Here is a 23,444-nt window from a genome sequence, read left to right on the forward strand (position 1 = left end):
ATTGCACCTGGACCACAGGAAACCTTTTTCTGTTTATGGGGATGATGATGCTCTAGTTGCTGGAGATACGATAGTGAATGAAACCAAGGCTTTGCTCATGGACCTAGTAGGGATTAGATGAATGGCCTGTCTATGGCTGGGCATATAACTGCATAACTGGGGTGTCTGTTTTGCATGAGGAAAGGGATATTTCTGTGTGTTGTCAGTGCGAGTGATTCCACGATTGTGTGCCTATGTGTGTCTTTGTAGGTAATTGCACATGCCGTGTGTGGATTCTCTGCTTGTGTGGGTGTAAATGCAAGATCACACCAAGCAGGTGTTGTGAGGACACACGGGGACAGAGGAAGAGCTGCACAGAGAGATGTGGATGTTTGTCCGTCCATTCCGTAAGCATTTGCTGAGCCCCTGCAATGTGCCAGGACCTCTGGCAGGCATTGGTTCAAGGCCTGTGGGAAAGTAGAGAGACCTAGAGACCCACCAAGAAAGCTTTGGCTGCCCCAGGCTACCCTTTGTTGCGGTGCCCGGGCTTCTCATTGCAGTGGCTTCTCTTGTTGCAGAGCACGGGCTCTAGGCACGCGGGCTCAGTAGTTGTGGCTCGCGGGCTCTAGAGCACTGGCTCAGTAGTTGTGGTGCACTGGCTTAGTTGCTCCAAGGCATGTGGGATCTTCCCAGACCAGGGCTCGAACCCATGCCCCCTGCATTGGCAGGCAGATTCTTAACCACTGTGCCACTGGGGAATTCCCTATTATTTTTATTGTTTTCAGCATTTTAATCTCTCATTTGGTATGTATGCTTTTCTCTTTGTTTCCACATGAGTCTCAAGTCTCCTCCTGCTCTGGGTTCCTTCTGCACACAGCACCCGCCCCTGGGTTCCCTTTCAGGGATGAGGAAAGGGCATTATCGAGGCCAGAGCTTCCCCTAAGGCTTTTCCTCTTCATCTCTACTCCAAGCCCCACCTCAGCACCCAGAACTCTGGCCTGGGGACAAGGCCTGGCTCCAGTACAATACAGAGCCACATAAAATCCCGAACCCCAAATCTGTCTTCCTTGGTCAGGCCAGTGACTCTTGGGATCCAGGAATCCCCGTCCCTAGAGCATGACCGTTCAGGTTCCCAGCTCCTCCCTCCCTCAAGATGCAGGAATCCGGACGCTCAGCCTCTTCCTCCCTCAGACTCAGAAGTCTAGGCTCCTCCGTTCCTCCTCCCTCAGGACCAAGGAATCCGGACTCTCTCATCCTCCCTCAGGACAGGATCAGTCCGTCGAACAGCCCAGCTTCGTGCAGCCAGAAACCTCGTTCCTCGTCCTTCTGCAGTCGCCCACGCCCTCAGCTGCCTCCCATTTCTGTCTTTCTAGAGGCGTGTCTGACACGCGAGCACTCCTCGGCAGTCGAGCTGTGATAAGCTACCCACGACGTCAGTCATATCTTCCAGCCAATAGACACTCCGCCTCCTAACTCCCTGGGCCACTCAGGGCAGGGCGAGCTCACTAGTAGGCGAGACCCACAGCTCGAGTCTGACAGCGATAGACTAGTCTCCCCGCCTGTCCTGCCACCGTGTCAGGAGGCCGGGCCTTCGCCGGTTGGTGTTGGGGTCTGCTTCTTAGACGCTGGAGCGGCTCTTGAGTGGACACGTTCTGCGAGGCTGTCCTGGTAAACCCTTCACAGCACACCCAGTATTGGGGTTCTGGACATAGCTCGGACGGGAAACGGTGAGCCTTGGTGAGGCTTGAGGCGGAGCGGGGAGCTGGATGCACAATCTAAGAAATTCATCCATCCATTCCCTTCCTCCCACCCTAAACTTGATTCTCGTCTGCCCCTACCCGTCCTGCTCACGCATGCGTTCAGTCCTTCCTGCCCTCATTAAGTACCTCACTCATCGATTTCCTCACATAGCCACTCACTCGCACCCGTTCATCCACACACTCAGCCACCCATTACTGAAACATTTCCTGAGGCTTCCAATGTGCTAAGCCTCGTGCTGGGCCATGGTGGTAACCAAGATGAATCAGGCCTGGGCTGTGTCCTCAAGGAGGCCTGGTCAGATGGGAGGACAGACCCACATATTGATATGCAGGGGTGGGCAGAGGCAGGGGAGTTCAAGAGAGTCTTTTTTGGGTTTAGTGGGTCAGGAAAGGTTTCAGAGGAGGGAACCTCCCTCTCCTGACTCCTCCTGCCTCCTTGATGTACCCCTGGGTTGTCTCCATTACGGTTTACCATAGGATACTGAACATAGTTCTCTGTGCTATATAGTAGGACCTTGTTTATCCATTCCATATATAATACCTTACATCTGCTAACCCCAACCTCCCACTCCATCCCACCCCAATCTCTTCCCCCTTGGCAACCATAAGTCTCTTCTCTATGTCCCTGAGCCTGTTTGTGTTCATGAAGACCTTTTTTTTTTTTTTTTTTTTGTGGTACGCGGGCCTCTCACTGCTGTGGCCTCTCCCGCCGCGGAGCACAGGCTCCGGACGCACAGGCTCAGTGGCCATGGCTCACGGGCCCAGCCGCTCCGTGGCACGTGGGATCTTCCCGGACCGGGGCACGAACCCGTGTCCCCTGCATCGGCAGGCGGACTCTCAACCACTGCGCCACCAGGGAAGCCCCATGAAGACCTTTTGATCTGTGTGCAAAACAACCCTCAGTACCTCACCCACCTCTCACACACCTGAGTCTCCTCCCAGTAAAGAGTCTCACTGTCCACCTGCTCCCCTGTCCAGACCTGAGTGTCCCCTTCATCCCCTTGCCTCCCTGTAACCTCTGCTCCACCCTCAATAAGTCCCACTTACCCAACCTCAGTTATGGCTCTGGGATCTGTTCTGCTCCTACTTCTACTCCCTACCTTCATGGCCTCTGCCCCAGCTCAGGGCTTGTCTTCCCTGTCCCCAGCCTCCTCTTTTGCTTTCCGGGCTCTAGTCTTGCCCTTTTCAGTCCGTTCCCCAGTTCCCCACTAGGCTCTTTCAGTGCCTGCGTTGATCCTGTCCCTCCCCTGCTCAAAGCCCTTCTGTGGCTCCCAGTGCCCTTCATTTATAGTCCAAATTGCACTCCAGGCCCTTCACGATCTGCTGCTGACCACTCCCCACTTTGCACCTGAACTTCTGGCCAGGCAGAAGCCTTGACCACTGCCTGTTGGCTCCCACGACGTTGCGTGTTTCTTCTTCTTAGCAAACTTTTGCTCATCCTTGGATCACCTCCTCTGTGAAGGACTACCTGACTACCACAGATGGAGCCTACAGGGACTGTGACAGCCTGTGTCTGGGTCTCTTCCCACACCCTCCCTGAGTCCAGGGTTGGAAATTTCTTGAAGGCTGGCCCTGGATGGAAATCTCTGCTCCAAACCTAGGGCCTACAAAGGGTGAGGGACTGAGTGACTGTCACAGCTGGGCAGAGCTTGGGTTCCAGTATTTTGGGTGACCAGTTTGTTTCTGGTTTCCTGTTAGCTTTGCCCCAGTTCTCTACGGAGTTCGGGTTTTCTTTTCCTGGTGTATGCTGGGGTTGGGTCTGTAGACAGGAGTAGCTGAGAAGCCAGAGTCCTGTGGCACTGTACCTGAATTAGGTCTGAGGGGGAGGTGGGTCTGTGTTAGTAGGGAGCGGTCCTGTCCTTCCTCACTAGAGAATCCAGGCCCGGAGACCCCTCCTTCCTCAGGACCCAGACCTTGGGCCCCCAGCCTTCTGCTCTCCGGTGCCAAGTGTCTCGGTTTCCGATGCTGCCCCTGGTGGGCGACACCCCACCCACTCTATTTGCGTGAGGGCAAACTAATTAAATACTTTTATTTACAAAAAGCAAACAAAGCAAACCTTCCTGCAAAGTAGGGTCAGGCTCCGCCCCTGCGGCGGTCGCGGCAGCAGAAGGCAGTGGTGGAGTGCAGGTCCAGCTGTCTCGGAGACTGCTTTCTGGGCGTCCCCCTCCCGCAGGCCAGGGTGTTAGCTTTCGAGGGCCCTTGCCCCGCCCCCCCCTTGCCGCACCCTCGATTTAAGGCACAGCCCGCCCCCTTCCGCCCGGCCCGAGGGAGGGGCCGGATGGGCCCGGAGCCGCGGCAGGGGTCTCTGCCGCCCTTTCCGTGGCGCATTCACTGCGGAACCCTGCGCAGATGGGTACAAGAGGCCTTTAGTGTAGACCCCGGCAGCCCCCCTCTCCCCGCGTGGCCTGGCTCCGTCCCACGGCTCAGACCGGCGGGCCCGGCGGATTGAGGACGAGGCGGATGCGCTCCACACACAGCGCCGCGGCCTGCCGCGTCTCCTGGCACAGCGCCGCCAGGCTCAGGAAGCCGTGCGGCAGGTCCTCCACCACGCGCAGCGTCACGGGCTGGCTCAGGCTGCGTAGCCGCCGCGCGAACATGACTGAGTCGTCCAGCATGGGGTCCAGCGCGCACGCCTGCGGGACGGCGGGGGTGGGGCACAGGGGCAGGGTAGATGAACGCGGGGAATTACGTGGCCATGTGGGTGGATAGAGGCAGGAGACATGGGGAGGGGGGCGGAGAGTCGGAGAATGAGTTTAACTGGCCTCTGCCTAGCTTCTCCCTTCCCCCAGAGACCCACCCTCTCTTTTCCCCTTCCCCGAATCTCCAAGCCCAGCGCCTGCCCCAGGTACTCAACAAGACTCCCTTAGTCTACCTGTTTCCGGGCCTTCCCTCCTCTTCAGTCAGGCTTAGGCAGGCTTCCTCCATTCCCGCCCCCCTCTCCCCCCCCCCCCCCGGGGCTCCCTTCCCCAGGTGCACCAGTGCCCCGCCCTCCCCGCTCCTTGCCAGCTCCACCTTCCCTGTCTGGCACTCACCACGATGTGCACAGGTGGCAGGGTCTGCAGCATGCTGTCAGGTGCCAGCAGCGGTGACATGAAGGGATTCTTGAGGATGGGCGACGAGTAGAGGGTCACCTGTTTGGCATCGTGGCTGGAGCGCCTGGGGTGGAAACCCTCAGGGAAGGCAGCATACACTCTGTCCTTGGTGCTCAGCTCATCCCCGGCCTCAGATTCTTCAGATGCATCCTCAGGCCGAAGTAAGATGTTGACGGCTGAGGGTGTGGAGTGGCCACGTGCCTCCGCTGACAGTGACAGCTGCGGGGTGTCCGGTGTCTCAGAGCTGCCCCTTAGGCTCAGGTCATGCAGCGTCAGGCCCTTGAGGGAGTCCTTTCCCAGTGGGCTCTCAGGCTGGGCCAGTGCTGTTTCAGACACACTGCACCGCATTGGCTCTGCGAGAGGAGCAGGGTTAGGGGGCCAGCCAGGGACACAGATAATCCTGGCTCTGTTGGCTGTGTGTATGGTTGGCTGGCCGGGAAGATCATGGGCAGAGCAGTGGCCGGTGGAGGAGTTGCACCCGCTGTGGAGGCCTAGAGTGTTCCCCCAGACTCCTTCCCTGGGGATGGGCGGGGAACTCCAGGGTGCCCCAGGCTGCAACTCCAAGGGGGAGGTGGAAGGAGTCACAGGTCTTGGAGGTGGAGCTGTGTGCTAACAGAGGGGTGTTTACTTCTGGGAACCTGTTTCCTTCTCTGTACAAAGGGGATAAAAATAGCCCTTACCTCATAGGAGGTGGTGAGAACTCAGTGGGATAATAAGATTTGGGATTAGGTAGTGCTACCCCTGGGAGGTCATAATATATCAATATTTATGTTTTATTACCAGGTGCCCTGTTCCAGCTGCCTCCCTGGCCCCAGCACGAGGCCCAGTCAACTTTTTATTGTCACTTGAGACAGAGGGTATGAATGGATCAAAGTGGAGTAGTGAGCAGGCCCATGTGGCTTGAAAGGAGGCCCTGTTCACGGGGAGCTAAAAAGAATCCTGAGGACATACCAGGTTCCTAGCGATCCCACATCTTTAGCCACGTAGATATGCTCCCCCAAGTTCCTTCGTGTTCTTCACTTCATCTCTTCCCTTTGTTTCGTTTTTGTTTTTTGGCCATGCTGGGTGGCATGCGGGATCTTAGTTCCCAGACCAGGGATCAAACCCATGCCCCCTGCATTGGGAGTGTGGAGTCTTAACCACTGGATCCCCAGGGAATTCCCCATCTATTCCTTTTGAATGACCAGACAAGCAAGTGCCCAAATGATGCTAAAGGTGCGCTTCAGGCCTGCCTGGTATAGCCACCTTGGCCTCAGCTCCACTGATTTTATCAGACTCAGGCTGCTTACCACTAGGGCCAGGACCTTACATTTTTCAGGTTTTTTTTTCCACTTGCTTTTATAAATCCATAAAGGCAAAACGCAAGACGATATGAGAATAACTGCATAGGTGCCCTGTGCCCCAGAGGGTCACTGGAACAGAACTGTTGACTAGAGTCACAGGGCACCAGAGGACCAGCATCTTCAAGGAGCACCTACTGTGTGCCAGGTATTGTGCTGGGTGCTTGGCACAAATAGGTGTATGCAGTCCTTACAACAACCTTGTGAGGCAGGTATTCTTCTTGTACCCATTTCACAGAGGAGCAAAGCAAGGCTCACAGATACCGTGACCTGCCCACGTCAGCCAGCAACCAGCCAGTACCTGGTACAGTAGGGAGCTAGACTGGTGTGTGCGCCTCTAGGGTTTGCTCTTGTCACTTTTCTCCTACAAGGAAACCGCCTATGCCCAATGGTCCATGTGCCTAAAATTCAAAATCTCTTTTAATTGTTTTTGGGTATATTTACTTGCAACCATTGGAATATCCTAGTATTAAAAACTGAATTTAAAATAAAGCACATTCAATTGGAATGTTTTTCTGAATAACAGGAACTGTATCTACTTTTTTTTTGGCCGTGGCTTGCGGGATCCTACTTCCCCAACCAGGGATTGAACCTGTGCCCTCGGCTGTGAAAGTGCAGAGTCCTATCCACTGGACCACCAGGGAATTCTGTGGGAACTGTATCTTTTTTTTTTTTTTAATGTATCTACTTTTGAACATGCAATTTCTATTACCCAGAAAATACTATTGAAAGTGATTTGAATTGGTTGTGCTTTAAAATCCAGGAAATGGTGGGAAAAAATGGATTCCTGGATGGAAGTGATTTTTGGCTGCCTGAGGGTCCTGCTACCCACCCAGGGCTGGGAATCTCCTCCACTTCCTGAGGTCTGTCCAATCTGCTGATCTCCCCATGCCAGGGCCAGCCCCTGGAGGGGGTATATCCCCAAGCACTTCTGTTAAAAGTCTGGAAAGAATCTAGGAGGTCTGGACTCTCACCGAGGGCCCAAGGGATTTGGGTGGGGTTCTTGGGACTGAAAATCAGGACACTCGGCAGGTCTTCTGAGTCATTCCGCAGGGTGCCTTTCTGAGAGAGGCTGTTTAGAAAGCTAAATCTTACAGTTCCTGGGATTCTGAGTTGACCCGGGGGACCAGAGTCCTGGAATTCGTAAGATGTGGGCTGTCGTGGACAATCAAGGCTTTGTGGTAGGGACTTGGCACAGATATGGGGCAGAGCCAGGAAGGTGATCGCTGCTTCCCTGAGGGCCCAGGGCACAGCCTCTTGCCTTCCCCAGGACTTCTGGTGTGCCAGGCTGTCCCTCCTGGCCACGCTGGATGGGTGTGTGAGGAAAGGGCATCACTCACCTGCTATGGGCACCGAGTTTGGGTGGGACTTCTGCCCGCTTAGCTCCAGAAAGGAGTTGAGCCACGAGGAGGCACCCAGGCGGAGGTCTCGGAAAAGCAGGGCTGTGTCCCGCTGCACCAGCCCCACCATGCCCAGCGCCTTCTGGTCCGAGTCACAGTGGTCCTCGGTCTCCCCACCTGGGAGTGTACGTGGGGGGCTGAGTTGGTCTCTTCTCTTTCTGGGCCCAGTCTGAACACCCAGAACCTCAGGCATCTGTGCCCCCAGGGACCCAGAATATCTGATGGCTTCAGCAGGAACAAGGAGTCTCAGATTCCCTCTCCTTCATACCCAATGAGACAGGGCTCTAGTCTCTGACCCCAAAGGACCCAGGTATCCAAGCACCCGCAGGGCCCCAGTCGAGTGGGTGTGGGACTAACCAGCATAGGCATTGACACACTTGGAGAGCATGCTGAGGGGCAGCAGGGGGTCCATGAGGCTCAGAAGGCGGGAAGGAGAGGCGGTAGCCTGCAGCATTGTGGCCGGGTAGGCTGCCATGATGCCATCTGGCACCCGCACCCCATAGGCCGCTGCCCGAAGGGACACGGTGAAGCAGAGATTCCCGCCTGCGCTGTCTCCTGCGAGGCATATCCGCTCACCTGTTGAGCCTGGTTTGGAGGGGGCTTGGTCAAGCCTGGCAGGGAGCAACTGGAGCTCTGGGCCAAGAGCACTGGGCTCTCAGAGGTCGGGTGTCGGGGGCCCAACCCCAGGGTCTAGCCAATTGCAATTTTAGACACTGGTAAACTACGGCAGGGATTTAGACCCATTTGGGGGATAGTGGTCAGAGGATAAGGCAGCCTTGGGACATGGAGAGGCCTGGAGATCAGGAAGCTTGGGAGGCTGGAGGTCAGAAGCAAGGAGGGAGGGTGGTGGAAAAGGGAGACCAAGGGCACGTTTCAGGAGGGAGGGGCATCGAGGCCAGCAGATGGAAGCCAGGGTTCAGGCTGACTGCACACAGGGGCCAGGGGCCCTGTGCCCTGACGCACGGCCTCATCCTGTACTTCCCAAGCTGTGGGGAGCAGGAGGTCGGCGGAGCTGGGAGAACGGGCTGGAGTGAGGCCAGGTGGCCGCCAGCACAGGACAGCAGTGGGTAGACAGACAGGAGGCCATGGGGAGGTGGGGGACAGAGTGTCAGGGCTAGAGTGGGCGGAAGTAGGAGGCAGAAGGAGGAAGTGGTTGAGACGGAAGGTGGGAGCACTGGGGCAGAGCTGGGGGAGTGGGCGGGGGACAGGCGGGGTGAACAGGCGGCAGAGGGCCGGGTGGCAGGAGATGGAAGGGGAGGTGGGGCATGCAAGACTGAGGCCTGAGCAACTAGTGGATCGTTCCCCCTGCAGGAGGCTGGGGCGGGCTCGGGGAGCTGGTGGCAGTGAGGGGCTCAGGCTCACCAAGGAGGGCACAGTGCTTGACGGCCCAGCAGTAGGCGTAGAAGCACTCCTCCAGCGCCCGGGGGAAGGGGGCCTCGGGGGCCAGGGAGTAGTCGATGGAGAGGATGGGGGCGCCCAGCTCCTGGGCCCAGCTCTTGAGGTAAGGCTCATGGGATTTGGAGGTCTGGGCCACGAAGCCGCCGCCATGGATGTGCACTACCAGGCACCTTGAACGGGGTGCCTGCTGGGGGCGGGACCGCAGCTCCAGGCTCCTGGGGCCCTCGGACCTCCCCAGGCTGCTGAGCTCCTCACTGTCCTGGGGGTGAGGAACGAGGAAGTGGGTCAGGCCGGTGTGGTCTTCCTGGGCCTCACCCCACCGAGGGTGTGTGCTCAGAGACAGGAGTCGGGGCAGTGTGGGCAGTGAGAGGTGGGAGGACGTTTGGGGAAGGTGCTTCCATGCTCCTCAGCTCTGTACCTGTCCTGGCTGAGGCAGGGACCCTACCTGTCCTTCACGCAGGTCATAGGAGATGAGCCTGACGAGGACGGGCCCGGGGCCTGTGTGGGCCAGTGGGGGTGAGATGGTGACCATGACCTTGGGGTCAGCAGTCAGCGGCATTTCAAAGGTGATGGGTGGCAGGCTGAGCAGGCGGCTTACCCTCACGGTGGCCGATGCCATGTTTGCTAGAGACTGGTGGGAGGGAACAGAAGGGGCGCTGGGAGGGGCTGCTGGCAGGGGTTCCCCTCACACCTCCCCTCCGACCCCCAGTCTTTTTCCTCCCGTGCTATCCCTGGACCTGGAACACTGCAGAGGCCCGGGAGTGTCTCTGGGCCTCAGTTTCCCCATCATGCACCAGGTTGGGGCCCTCACCGTGCCCCATGCTCACCGATAGCACCTGGATCTCTGTGATATTCCAGAAGGTTTTCCAGAAGTGCACGTCCAGGTTCTGTACGATCCGCTCAAACTCGGCCCCACGCAGCTCTGGGTCGATGGCAAAGCGGCCACCGGTGAAGAGGGAGCTGGCTGTCACACCTGGGGGTCAGGAGGGGTGTCAGGGAGCCCCTGGCAGCCTCGCTGGGGCAGCGGTGCGGAGGAAGGACAGGAGTGGAGGGGAGGCTGCAGGTAGGTCCCTGCAGGGACTCACTCAGGCCCGTCTCGTTGCGTTTGTAGTGCTCCCCGAAGGACACCAGCCCGATGGAGACGGTCTGCAGGAATGGCCGGATGGCAGGCGTGAACTGTGGAGACATGCCTCCAAGTCAGGGACCAGGGGCGGGCAGGAGTGGGGTGGGGCAGAGACATGGGGGGTAGATGTGGTCATTCAGCAAACATTTAGTGAGCTCTGGCTGCGTGCCAGGCACTGCTCTAGGCACCTTCATGGAGCTGATGTTGTCGAAAAGACAGACAATACTCAAATAAAGGCATGCCATATAATGTGAAGTAACGATCAATGTTTGAAAAGACGGTAGGTGGAGGGGACAGAGTGATGGTTAGGGGTCTGACTCCTCATACGGGTCTCCAGGAGGGGACTTGAGGAGGGATGGGAATGAAGCGAGGGAAGGCTGTTCCCTGCAGGGGGCAGGACACGTGCAAAGCGTTTGAGGTGGCCCTGTGCTTGGTGTGATGGTGGGTGTGGCGGGAGCAGAGTGAGCCAGGGGAGAGGCGCAGGGGCTGAGATCAGAGAAGCAAAGGGGGCTCACGTGGGGCCTGAGGATTTGGATTTGTTCTAGATGTGGGTGGAGCCATAGAGGGTGGTGAGCTGGGAGAAGGATGATGCAGGGATCCCTGAAACTCAGCGAGGACAGAGATGAGGTGATGCAGGCAGTGGGGACCAGTTAAGGGGCAGCAGGGAGACAGAAATGGGAAAGGTCAGAGACAGGGCCCGAGATCCTGAGGCAGAAAGAGTCAAATGGGGAGACCCAGCATCTGAGAGGAGCCAGGCAGCTAAGAAAAGACAATAGAGAGAAAAAGAAAGCCACAGGAGGCTGGGCAAGGGGCCAGCAGGGTTCTTCTGTTCCTTCAGCAAATACTGGCCTGGGTCCTACTGTGTGCTAGGCATTGGGCTGGAACAGGCGCTGAACGAGACCTAGACAGAGAGGGCCTCCAGGGGCTGGCATTTTACAGGGGGAGGCTGTCCTGCAACATGGCACAGCTGGGCCCTCAGAGAGTAGCTGTCAGGCATGGCCCTGCCCCTGGCCGGGGGCCCAGTGGGCCAGAGAGCACAGCCGGGCTCAGGTGACCCTGGGTTCTCACTCCCGAGCTTCGAGGGGACAGCCGGGACACAGGGAGGAGCAGGCTGGCCAAGCTGGGCTGATCAATATTTGTGGGTTCAGCTTAGGCGAGGGGAAGTTCCCAGGAACGCCCAGGCTGGATTGGTGAGGACAGGCTGCCCCGCATGGAAGCAGAGAAAGGTGGGGTACGGTGGGAAGAGGCTGAGAGACTGCCAAGCTCAGCTACACTGAGGTAGCTGAGGCCCAGAGAGGGTCTGAAGGGGTACAGGGTTACACAGCTCCAGATACTCCTGTTGGGGTTCCCAGATGTGGCTGGGGACTGTGGACACAGCACTGACCCCAGATGGGGGCAAGTTGGGCCTTGGCTCTGGGCCTGGTGCCCCAAGTGCTTCCCAATTCTGAGTCCCCAAAATACTCTTCCTGTGAGTCCAAAGGCCTCAGGGCTGCTTCCCTGTCAGTTCTGAGATGAGCTGTGTCTCCCTGAGGGTGGTTTGGGGTGGGCAGAGGATAGGAGAAGGCCTGCAGCTGGGGGTCAGGGCCCTGGTTCAGGGAGGAGAGGGGCCACAGCCAGGTCTTCCTCACTGTCACCAACTTGGATATGCTCCCTGGCTCTCCCTGAAACCTCAACATCTGGATTCTACTGTGCCTTAGGTGAGTCAATATGCCCAGGCTGACCTGGGTCCAGCTGAGAAGCTTGGGGCCCCTCCCCTTGAACCTCTGTAAAATGGGGCTGGCACCCTTCCTCCCTGCCTGCCAGGCCTCCGGTGGGGATGACTAAGTGAGGCGTGCTCTTACAAACTGGCCTTGAGAACAGTACTGGCTACTCTCCTAGAGGGTCTCCAATTCATTCAGGGGCCAGACAGGTCACGTAAAAGAGTGAATGAATCTCCTGAGTGTAGGACGATAGGGAGCAGTGGAGATCCTGGTGCAAGAGGCCATGCAAGTTAAAGATTTCCTCCACTGTAGATTCGGCCAAAGGGCCACAAGTTTGAGACCCTTCGTGCAGTGCTGTCTGAGCCCCAGACAGCTTCCCCTTCCTGCATCTGCTGTTTGCTGAATCCAGTAACACAGACCACTGTGGTTCCTCTACTATGCTACTGAGCCTGGTTGGGGCCCACCATGTGCCTTCACCATGGGCCCAGAGGGGCAGGGCAGGGGGCTCACCTGGAAGCCCAGGCAGCGGCCGTAGAAGCAGCCCTTGTGCAGAGTGATGTACTCATGCAGGAAGTCGGCAATGACCCTCTCATCACCCTCGAAGAAGAGCCTCCCGGGCTGGTTGGTGGCCAGCAGGTGCTGAGCGTAGTAGGCCAGAGCACGGAGCTGGGTGAGAGCGGTCAGGTAGGCCTCGAGTTCGGCCAGGTTGTGGCTGGTACGGAAGAAGATGCTGCGGCGGTTAGAGGCCACGTAGCGGGATTTGTGCAGCAGGTGCACCAGGCAGCAGCGGGCTGTGTGCACCAGGCTGCGGTACCCGTTGGCCGGCGTCTCTGCGTCCAGGTCAAAGAGGTGTGCCACGCTCAGCAGGCGGCCCAGGGTTGGCTCCAGCCCCAGTGCCTGTTCCCGAACACCTGCAAAGACGCCTGACAGCCGCCGTGCTGTCTCCCCAGGGCCCTGGCTGGAGAAGAAGGCCATGTTGTCCTCTGCCAGGGTCACCAGCGACTGTGTCACTGTGCGCAGGTCCATGCTGTGCGAGAGCCGTGAGGCTGCGGGCAGGTCGGGAGGCACGTTAAGGCAGGGCTGGACCAGCTGGAGCCTGGCGTCCAGGAGTCCAGGCTCTACCCCCTTCTCCCACAGACTCACGTCAGACCACAGCCCCTCCTTCAGACCGAAGGATGGAGTCTAGGGCTCCAGTTCCTTCCTTCCTTGGGACCCATGAGTCCAGGTACCCACTCTCTCCCTGCTCAAGAGGCAAGTTTGATCCCTCAGTCCCCACCTTCCTAAGACGCAGGAGTCCAGGCCCCAGAACCCTCCTCTTCAGGGCCCAGGAGTCCCTGTCCTCTCTCATTTGGGACACTGATTGATTCCTTAGCTCCAGCATCTGTCCTACAGCCCAGGAGTCTATGTAACCCTTTCTCCCTTCTGGGGACCCAAGTTCAGGCATCTGTCTCCATTTACTCTCCCGGGACCCAGGACTCCCTCTAGGTTCTGAGCAGTCTGGACCCCCCGTTGGTCCCCTCTCTCAGGACCAGGAGTTCAAGCCCCCATCCTACCTCCTTCTCAGGTCCCAGGGGTCGCCCACAGGCCCTTGCCTTCTGCAATATTTGGGAGAGTTCAGCCCTCAACCCACCGATTCCCACCCACCTGGTGGTGTCCCAGGACCCTGGACCCAAGCCCAATTCTCTTCCTGAACCCAGGAGTTCATATTTCTAGCCTTACGTACAACTGAGGGGTCACTCCTGCCCCCTCCTGGTCCCTCCAGTCTGGCTGTGGAATCCCCTCCAGTCTTCTCTGGGGGTCCCCAAACCTTGGTTCCACTCCTCCCCCAGCTGGGTCCCTGGCCTTCAGGCCTGGCTTAGCTTGCACGGGCCAGCCCTGCCCCCTGCCTAGGATGGTATTCATCCCTGCCATTAACCTTGAACTCACTCTGAGTCAGACTCTGTGCTAAGAGCTTTCTCTGTTTGCTCCTTTAGGTTCTCACTAACCCTCTGAGGCCCAGACCGCCTCGGTTCATGTTTCAACTGTTATTAGGAGCATTCCCATCTTACGAGAGGAAACTTGAGGCCCAGAGGTATTAAGTAAGGAGATGAAAGTTTCCTTGAAAGCGGCAGAGCAGAAGTCAGACCCAAACCTCTGGGGCCAGAGCCGTTACTTTTGCTGGTCTCCGTCCCAGGGCTCTGGAGACTGGGCCTCTAGCTCTGGCTCTCAAAAACTTTCCCTGGACTAGGCCTGACTCCCCACACTTCAGGGTCCCCGGTTAATCTTCCCGTCGGCATCCCCGTCCTGTCACCCAGGTCCTGGACAAGCTGTTCATGCGCCCCTCGGTGGGGATGCTGCCCTCTGCTTCAGATACTCTTCCCTCCTGAAGCCCATCCAGCACCTTGCCTGACTCCCAAGTCGAGGGTCCCCCGATCCCCCAGAAAAAGGTGTCTCTTTTCCCCTCTAGGCCCTGGGGTTTGGCAGCGGCCACTCCTGTCTGTCAGCTGGCAGTGAACTCACCCCTCCCAGGCCTCTTCAGAGCTCCCCAGGGCTGGGACTGCTGCTGACTGCGGCTTGTGCCAGTTGCAGCCTGGGGTGATAATCCCGGGGAGGGGCCCAGCCTGCCCAGGGTGTGGCCGCCAGCTCCACCTCCCACCCAGAAAGGACAGTGAGAACCCAGTGCTGTAAACAGAGCCTGGGGCCCAACTCCCAGTCATTGCCCAGCCTCCTCTGGCTTTGAACCCTGGAATTTGGGCCAACAAGACCCTCCTCCCTCAGTCCCAGGAGTCCAGACCCCTAGTCCCCTCAACAGTTAGGAACTGAGGCGTGCAGGTCCCCTGTCCCCTCCTCCCTTAGACCCAGAAGTCTCACCCTGGTCCTGAACAAAGTGTGCCCTCTCACCCAGCCTGGCTGCCCTCCTTCTCCCCAGGGTGGATTCAGGGAGCAGAAGCACCATGATTGATCGCAGCTCCTGCCCCCAGACTGGCCGTGGCACAGCTGGCCCCAGCTGGTGGGGAGAGAGAGGGCAGCCAGCCTTGCCTGTCCCTCCCAGGAGGACAACAGCCAATTAAGGGCAGTGCCAAGCTCAGCCAGGGGGCCCAAGCTGCAGGTCCTGCCGCGTGGTATTCCCACGCTGGGCACCCTGTGCCTGCCACTTACCCTTCCTGCTGTGACTGTCATTCCCACCTCACACATGGGAAGCTGAAGCTCAGACGCACTTCACCTCCGTTATGCCACGTGCTCCTTGCCTGGCCAGCTCTTTCTCACCCTCAGGACCCAGCTTCTCACCTCCTCCAGGAGGGCTCCCCCCCATCTAAGATGCACCCCCTACCACTGCTTTCTGCCATTATCTTTAAGTTGTTCTTCCTAGAATTTTACATATTTGCAGTTGTCCATTTATTTGTTTCCGTGTTTGTTGTTTGTGTCCCCCAGGGGCAGAACCAGGCTTCATGGAGCTGTGACGCTTTTACAAGTGGAGGTGGGGCTCTTTAGGAAAAAGAATAGAAAACCACAAGTATGATATTAGGTACAGGCCCTTGGAAGAGGCCTGTGCAAATGAGAGGCCTCAGTGTCATGTGCTTGGCTGTAGGTGAATCCTCCCCTGTCACTCTGCCTGGGATATCATGCCCATGGGGGCATGGGATGGCCCCAGGGTCCATCATGGGGCCTAGCACATAGCAGGTGCTCAGCAAATATTTGAAGAAGGAAGGAAAGAGAAGAGTAACAGTGGGGGCAGGAGGGCCTGGATGGGAGTTTGGGACGGGCCCACCCCTCCCCAGGACGCACAAACAGAGGCCTCTGGAGGCAGCTCTGAGCTTGGTGGCTGTGACAACAGAACACCGGCCTAAGCCACTGGCCAGGTGATCCTAGATGAGCTTGGTCTCCTCATCTGGAAACTGCGCTTGGCCATCCTGCCCACTGAGGGCCGGAAATGATCTTTGTAAGCAGGACCCCACGGTGGCATTTCTGCTCGTGGTTTGCTTTGTGGTTCTCACTCAGCCTCACTGAGATGTGTATCGGGTCATTTTTCCATCTAACATACTGTACAATTTACTGCTTGTGCTGTTTGCTTTCTGTGTCTGACAATAGATTACAGGCTCCCTGTGGGCAGGGACTTTGTTTTGTTCACTGCTGTGCCCCCAGCCCTTGCGCATGCCCGGCACAGGGCTAGCGTGGTATTCATTGCATGGCTGCGGTTTCCCATTTTATAAAGCAGCTGTCATTTACTTCCTGTCTATGGGGTAGGGCTCCTTATCGAACATGAGGGCACAGGAGACCTGGACAGAAGAAGTAAACTGCACAAAGCAGTGAGGAAGAGGCTGGATCCCAGGCGCTACCCTTTGCCTTGTTCCAGGCGGCTCCCTGGGGGCTGGGCCGGATGGAGCAGGGAGGGTGGGATGCTGAGTTTGATAGAGGTTTGCCAAGAATCTGAGGCAGAGAGCACTGGGGCAGGGGCAGGCCATCAGGGCCTTGGGTGAGGACTGGGGCAGAGGGAAGGGTGAGGGTCCTGCTGCCTGGGCACTAGCCCTTTGCCCTAAATGGTCACAGGACAACTGGACCCGGCCTGGATTTTGATCCCTGGGGACTGAGCAGGAAGAGAAAAGGGTGGTAGGGAAGTAAGTGGGGGGAAGATCAAGGAAGGGCCAGGTATGAGGCCTGGGAGGGGCAAGGCCTTCTGAAGGGGGAGAGGCCTGGGGGCAGATGCAGGCGAGGGGTAAGTGACTGTGGCTCGATCCCTGACTGTGTCTGCATGGAAGAGCAGACATTGCTCTAAGACAGCTGTGTGCCAGCTCTCTTCCTGTGCTTTAGGCGAGGTAACTTGTTTCATCCTTTCCACAACCCGTGAGGTAGGAACCATCATGACCCATTTCGGCAGATGAGAAAACTGAGATGCAGAGAGGTGACATACTGCCCAGGGTCACCGAGCCAGCAAGGATGCCACAGCTTCTCTGCTGTGTTTCTGTGTGTATCCGTGTTGCTCCTTCTGTCATGTCTCAGCTCTGTGCTTTCTGGGTGGGCAGGTGTGAGTATGTCTTTGAGGTTCCCATGGAGGTACATACATATGTAGGTTCCTGTCATGCCTAGCATTGGTCCCGGTCTGTGTTTGCGGGTGAGTGTGTCCACATTTTTTCTTAGTCTGTGTGTTTTCTTTTCTCAGTATGTCTGCAAGCACATTTGTATGCATGTGTCACGGCCTATCTGTGTTGCTCAGCCTGTGACGGTTTCTGTGTCTCTATTTGTCTTGGCCTGTGAGATTGTGTGGCCATGTGTTTGTATGTGTATGGACGTATATCTTTTGTGTGTGTGTGTGTGTGTGTGTGTGTGGTACCCATCTCTTCCTATTTGCTCCAGTTCGAACCCAGGGCATCAGCATGGCCACCTCCCAGTCCCATCCAATCCGTCATGAAGTCCTGTTCCCCCTGCCTCCCCTAGAAAGCACTGGAACCTGGCCCTTCTCCCACCTCCACTAGCCCCCTTCTCTAGAGGACTGTAACAACTCTTTCTGTGTCTCTGTTTTTGCCCCCTCCATGTCTTTTCCACATAGCAGCCAGAGGATTTTTCTAAAACTTAAATCTGGTCACACACTCCCAACCCTTCAACACCTCCACCCTTGCTCTCAGGGTAAAGAGAGTCTGAGCTCTGAGCCTGTGTGAGCCTTCCTGTGTGCATCTGGAGCCAACTCCAGTTCTATGCTTGGCTAATAATGATGTCTATGGCAGGGAGGATGATAAGTCTGGGGGTCTCTGGGCCCGGCGGCTATGTCTGTTTCTTTCCTGCTCAGGAAATTCCCATAGGTCCTCACTGGGATTGACACATACTCCTAATCCAGCAAGGACTTCATGTATGCCTCTGCCTGAGGCTCTGTTGGTCTGTCAGTGTTTCTCCAGCCCGCTGAGATCTGTAAATAATGTGACCCCCTAGGGAACCCAGGTGACAGCACTTCCTTCTCCCAAGTGAAATTTAGTCTGTCCAAAGCGAACCCAGGGCTCCTTAGTCCTAGGAGTAGGAGTCAGGAATTTAGGTCCTAGGGCAGCCAGGCTGAAGCAGGTGGACTGACAGCAAATGGATTAGTGGACTGAATGAAGGATGGTGGGACAGGGCTGTTTGGAGCTGTACTGAACCCCTCCTCCAGGCATTCCCCACTATAGGGCACCCCTTCCTCCTACCCGACTCACCCCTAAACTTCCTCTTTGGACCACAGCTTCTAAATCTCTTCTCCATTACCGTCTCAAGAGTGTCAGAGACCTGAAAATCGGCGTTTGAACCATCTCCCACGTTGAAATCACAAGGCAAGAACTGCCACGGTCACACAGCGTGTACGGAGCTAGAGCAGGAACCCTGGTTCGGGACACTAACATTCTGGACTCTACTCCCAAGACGGTACTGGGGCGTCGGAGAGTTTTTATGCTGGAGGTGATATTTCCCTCTCACATCACACGCTTCTCACAGTGGATTATCCCCGCACCCCCGCCCCGCAGGGCGGCAATGAGCCAGTCCACGGGCCCCCCCACTTCTTGTGGCAGGAGGTCAGTCCACTCGGTCCCCAGTTTCCCACAGGATGTCTAAAGTTCCTTCCGGCTCCTGCCGGCCTCCTCCCACTCACCTTTGGCTTTGCCTTTTCGCCACCGCCCGCGCCTTTGACTTTTGGACCCCTCTTGAACCTTCTTCGAGCCCGGAGCCCCAGCGGCCACAGGGAACCTCATTTCCCTGGCCGACTCCATCAATTTTCCGCGGCCCGGGCCCCGGGGCCAATTCCACCCGCCTGGGCCAATTCCACCCGCCTGGGCCAATTCCACCCGCCAGTCACCGCCCCGAGGACCAATCCTTGCTACGTACCACCGTCGGGCCCCCACACCACCCAATCTCGGACTTGCTTCTCTCTGGGTCCCGCCCTCTGAGCAAGGAGGGCCGCCCTCCACAGTCGGGTCCCGCCCCCCACCGCTAGAGCCAGCAACCTGGCCCCGCCCCCTCGCACTCATTAAAGGGCCCGCGACCAACAAAAATGCAGCCTTGGAGGCGGCTAAAAGCGTATTCGGTCAGAACTAGTGGGGAGTCCCACGGGGGTCACCCCAGCAAGGAAGCCCCGATGTTGTCACGTGTTGGCTGTCATCCTTGTCTTCCCACTCACCTTCCCACGTAGGGATCGTCTAGAACGCACCGGGTCGGCCCGCCGAGAGGTGAGCCGGGTGCCACTTTTCTTCCGCCTTGGGGCGGGGAGCGGGCCAGGTCCTCGGGCAATTCAAAGCCGAGGCCAGGCTGCAGTGCAGGAGGCGTGGCTCTGCCAGGGAGCCTTTGGAGGAGGAAGCCCCGCCTTTCCCCCCTGCCCTCAGTCTTCTAGTTCTCCTGTTGCTCCGTTTCTTGGGGTTCTCCTCTCTGCCCTGTCCCTCCCTGAGAGAATGGAAGGGAGGGTCTGTAGGGTGCTCGGCGCCTGCGCACTAGCTCCAAGCCGTGCACTCGCCCGCAGGGAGGAGAGGCGGCCGCGGGAACTGCGCGAACCTGAGAAAAGGCGGGAAACAGAGGAGGCTCGAGGCTCGCGCGTGCGCACACACTCAGCTGTCTTTCCGAGGGTCCCGGAGAGGCGGCTTTGGCTGTGGCGGCGCTGTGGTGAAGGCGTCCCTTGAGACTGGGTTCGGGAGGCCCAGGGAGACCGCTGTTTAGCACCAGAAGCACCATCCCACCCCTCCTCCCCGCCCTCCCTAAACACACGAGCAGCCGCGGCACTGAGAGACCCGGATGACCCTCTTCTCCTCAGTCCTGAGAGAGGCGGCCCAGCCCTTCCGGGGGACACAGGCCTCTGGGCTGAGACCCCCATTACCAGCCTTCGGACTAACCGTCCTCACAGTGCCCTCAGCTTCCGGAGTGCGGCCGCCTTGTTTCCCCCACTCTGGCTATCTCACCGAGTCTCCCCACGTCCCCCGGAGAGAACTTGCGCCCCCCTTTGTGCAGGGCAGGGCTTCTGAGCGCAGAGAAGGAGCTCAGGGCCCGAGCCTGCTCCCCGGGGGCACCGTGGCCGGCTTCGGAGGAGGGGCAGGGATGCTGCCGCCAGTGGAGTCTTGTGCCCACGACCCGCCCATACCGCTCTCCCAGCTCTCCCTTTCGTCAGCACCGACCTTGCCTGGGACTTGGGCGGAGCCCCAGTGCCTCTCCCAGGCGCCCCCTTCCTGAGATCACAACCCACGAGGCCATGGGCCCGGTGGGACTGGGACTCCCTGGGGGCAAGTGTCCTCCTGCCCACTGGACAACCCAGAGAGCTCAAGGGTCGCTCCTGCCCGGTTTTCGGCCCAGCCTGCGTGGACACTCGCCGAAGGTAAGGGTCCACGTTCAGCAGGGTGCCGCGGTGGCCCCCTTGGTGCCCGCCCCAGAGCGGTGCTCAGAGTTGGGGGCCCAAGGGATGGGTACGGGCCCCTCGCCCAGGGCCTTTTTTAGTTTCTGTTTGATTTCCCCCAGATCCCCGCGGGGAGGCAGCCTGGAGCAGGGGAAGGAGTCAGAGGCTCGCTGGGGGTCCTGGCTTGGCCAGCCCCTAACTGCCCAGCCTCCTGCAGGATCCCTCTCTTCTCTAGGGCTCAGCTTCCTCCTCCGTCAAATGGGGCTGTTGATCTGTGTCTGCAGGACTGTTGCGGGGTCACCTGAGCTCACCTGACATTCTGGCAGGCCTAAGTTCTTCCTGACCAAATGAATGACCATCCCTGGGAGGCCCCCTTCCTCCCAGCTCAACTTACCTGGGTTCCAGTAGTGTCTGGGGTTCTGGCTGCTGGTTTTCTTACTGGGTAATGACGTCCCACCAAATCCTGACATCACTTCATAACCAGGTTTCCCCTTGAAGACCAGCTTCATTCCCTGGGCCACTGTTCCACCCCTCTGGGCTGGCGAATTGGTCTCTAACGTAAACCCTAAATCTGAATCTGCACCAGAATCTACTACCCGTTCAAGAAATGTCTTATGTTCTGAGGCCGGTTGCTGTATGGATGGTTCGTTTGGTTTTGACAGAAATTGCCACTCAGCCAAAGATCCCTCTTGGGATTTGGCTCCCTGGGCTGGAGCTGCGTGCTGAGCTGTAGGGTCTGACTGTCTCCGTCTCTCTTGGGACATCAGTTCCGTCTGGGCAGGTGGTCCATTTTGGGGTCCAGGTCCTACCTGGGCTCCAGCTCCCTCTCTCAATTCCGGCTCCTGTTGAGTTCTAGAATCTTTTCCTGGCCCAGGTCTATGCTGTGAGGCAGCTTCTTGTTTCCTGAAGGGCACCCTTTGGATGGGAGGTGACTGCTGTGGTGCAGGCTCCTGTGGGGCAAGGAATTCCTGCTGCAAAGCAGATTTTTGCTGTGCTCGAGGTTCCTGCTGGGATTCAGCTTCATGTTGGGCAAGGGGTCTTTGCTGTGCAGTGCGCTTCTGTTGGGTATTGGGCCCCTGCTGAGCCTTAGGTGCTGGCTGAGCTGTGGGTGTCTTTTCTGGCCCAGACTCTGACTGGGTGATAGGTGTCTGGTGTGGCTCAGGTTCCCAGTCAGACCTAGAAACTAACTTAGAGCCTGGCTCCATTGTTGTTATTTCCCTGAAGGGAGATGTTGATCTCCCAGGCTTCATCCTTCTCGGCCCCCACAGGCCTCCTCTGTCACAGATCCCTCACTGATTGCTCATGATGGCGCCTCCCTTTGGGTTCCACTCCTTCATCCTGGCATCCCTGCTCTTCCTTTTTTAAGGCAGTTGGCAGGTGGCCCCCTACTCCTGTGCCAAGTGATGTGCTCTGTTCCTCCTGCTTTGAGAGGAGGATTGGGAACAGGAGGAGGCTGTGTGCCCAGCACACTCTCCTATCAGAGGGGAGGGGCTTGCCCTGTTGTGTCATAAATAGGACGCCACCCAACTCACCAGTCAGTTAAAATGCTGCTTCTCATAAGGCCAGCGTCCCAACTTAGTCCTCTGTTCAACCTGGATGACGGAAGCCAGATTCTGGCTTGGTGTTTCTTTTCTTTTCTCCCCTTCTGATGTTTGAGGAAATGGTCAGAGGGGGAGGCAGGAGCTACACATTTTTTTTTTTTTTGGCTGCTGCGGTTTGCGGGATCTTAGTTCTCCAACCAGGGATTGAATCTGGGGCCACAGCAGTGAGAGTGCTGAGTCCTAACTACTGGACCGCCGGGGGATTCCCAGGATCTACACTGTTTTAATGTTTTCCTCTTTACTCATTCTTTCAAATGGTTGCCATTTTATTCCCTTATATTATCGTTCTGATCATTTTATTCCCATGTTAAAAAAAAGACACCCTCTCATTTTTTCACTTGAAGCCCTTTTCAGGACCACACCATGTCTCTAGCTTTCAACTCTGCTTCTGCATATATGTATTCTTTAGTAGATTGGAAAGTTACAGAGTCAGATGACCATTGATGATGATAATCATAAATCCTGGAAGCATTTTACCTGCTAGGAAATTGTGCCAGGTTTTTTAAAAATCTATATTATCTTTACTAAGACAATGTCTGATTCATTGCTTTAACTTCTTTCTTTGCCCCACCTAGCTCTTAGCTCAGAAGGGTTTGTTGCATGAGTAAAGGAATAACAGGTTGGGCAGTGGAGAAAGACTGAGGGTGGTGTTGGGGAGAGGTGTGTGTAGAATCTGGATTAAGTCTGGAATTTACAGGGTAAAATGGGTCGACTGGATTGAACGTGAATTTCCGGACCCCTTTGAAACAAAATGATTTTGCTCTATTAGATTTAAATATATTAATTGACTTATGTTTGCTACTTGCCTGGTTGTATTTAAGGTCAGGTGGTGCCAGCTAGGAAACCTGGATTTCCTGGTTTCTTTCAGGTAAGTGAGCTTAAGCCTGGGTAGGGAGAGGGCACAGGAAAAGACTGTCAGGAGAAGGCATTAGAGGGAGCAATAATTTTGGTGATAATGCTTTTTTTTTGAGAACACTAGAACGGTTTAGGGAGTAGAGACAGGGATGGGGAGCGTGAGGTGGGAGAAGAGCATCTTAAGGTGCGCTCACTGCCTTGTTGACTCAGAATGTTTCATCGGGAGGGTGGGCTCTCATAGCTCCTGTAAGGGCAGAGCAAGGCTTGCCAGCTGAGAAATTGCTGGCAGGCGCTGGAGGGCTTGGTTGGCTTCTTGTGGTGTCTTTAGTGTCCTAGGTTGAAAACAAAAGGGGGAGACTACGGTTAATGCATTTTTTAAATTTAGTTTTTATGAGAGCTTTTAAAATGTTAAAAGTAAGACTCATCTAGTGGAAAAATTAAAATAAAACTTATTTACTTTTTACATAATAGTTTGTTCTCCATATCTTTTTGTATGTAAACATAATAGTTTACTTTTAAAAAAATGAGCTTATACTATACATATTGTTTTGCTCTGTACCTTTAACAAATCTTTTACTATTGCACAATATTTTATTTATTTGTTTATTTTGGGGCTGCATTGGGTCTGCATTGCTGCGCGTGGGCTTTCCCTAGTTGCGGCGAGTGGGGGCTACTCTTTTTTAAATTAATTAATTATTAACTAAATTTATTTTTTTTTCTGCTTTGGGTCTTGTTGCTGCGTGGGCTTGCTCTAGTTGCGGCGAGCGGGGGGCTACTCTTTGTTGCGGTGTGTGGGCTTCTCATTGCAGTGGCTTCTCTTGTTGCAGAGCATGGGCTCTAGAGCGTAGGCTCAGTAGCTGTGGCGCACGGGCTTAGTTGCTCCGAGGCACG

At 56.6% G+C, this 23,444-nt stretch overlaps 1 protein-coding gene and 1 pseudogene across 4 annotated transcripts in view; one reads left to right on the forward strand and one right to left on the reverse strand.

Annotated features, from left to right (window-relative positions):
* Positions 1-3,754: 3,754 nt before the first annotated feature.
* LIPE (lipase E, hormone sensitive type) lies at positions 3,755-22,010 on the reverse strand. 3 transcript variants are annotated; one of them, XM_089902800.1, is made up of 10 exons: positions 20,492-22,010; positions 12,303-12,838; positions 10,055-10,145; positions 9,797-9,942; positions 9,415-9,600; positions 8,934-9,228; positions 7,929-8,156; positions 7,512-7,688; positions 4,772-5,184; positions 3,755-4,372 (listed from the first exon to the last, which is right to left on the reverse strand). In XM_089902800.1, exons 1-10 carry the CDS (start codon positions 21,345-21,347, stop codon positions 4,163-4,165), a joined length of 3,138 nt encoding a protein of 1,045 aa, XP_089758926.1. In that variant the 5' UTR covers positions 21,348-22,010; the 3' UTR covers positions 3,755-4,162. The 3 variants fall into 3 exon arrangements, with proteins under 3 accessions (XP_089758926.1, XP_022441278.2, XP_022441276.2); XM_022585570.3 differs by lacking the exon at positions 20,492-22,010 and adding an exon at positions 18,901-19,252; XM_022585568.2 differs by lacking the exon at positions 20,492-22,010 and adding an exon at positions 18,376-18,576.
* Positions 5,093-23,444, forward strand: part of LOC111171043 (uncharacterized) — a 33,243-nt pseudogene continuing 14,891 nt past the window's right edge. The window contains exons 1-2 of the transcript XR_016390929.1: positions 5,093-18,908; positions 19,525-22,566. The product of XR_016390929.1 is annotated as an uncharacterized LOC111171043 (transcript). The remainder of the gene's footprint in view (positions 18,909-19,524; positions 22,567-23,444) is intronic.

Source organism: Delphinapterus leucas, chromosome 20 (assembly GCF_059928025.1).
Source record: "Delphinapterus leucas isolate spDelLeu-1000000601 "Yukka" chromosome 20, BTC_Dleu_Yukka2, whole genome shotgun sequence".
Classification (NCBI taxonomy): Eukaryota; Metazoa; Chordata; class Mammalia; order Artiodactyla; family Monodontidae; genus Delphinapterus; species Delphinapterus leucas.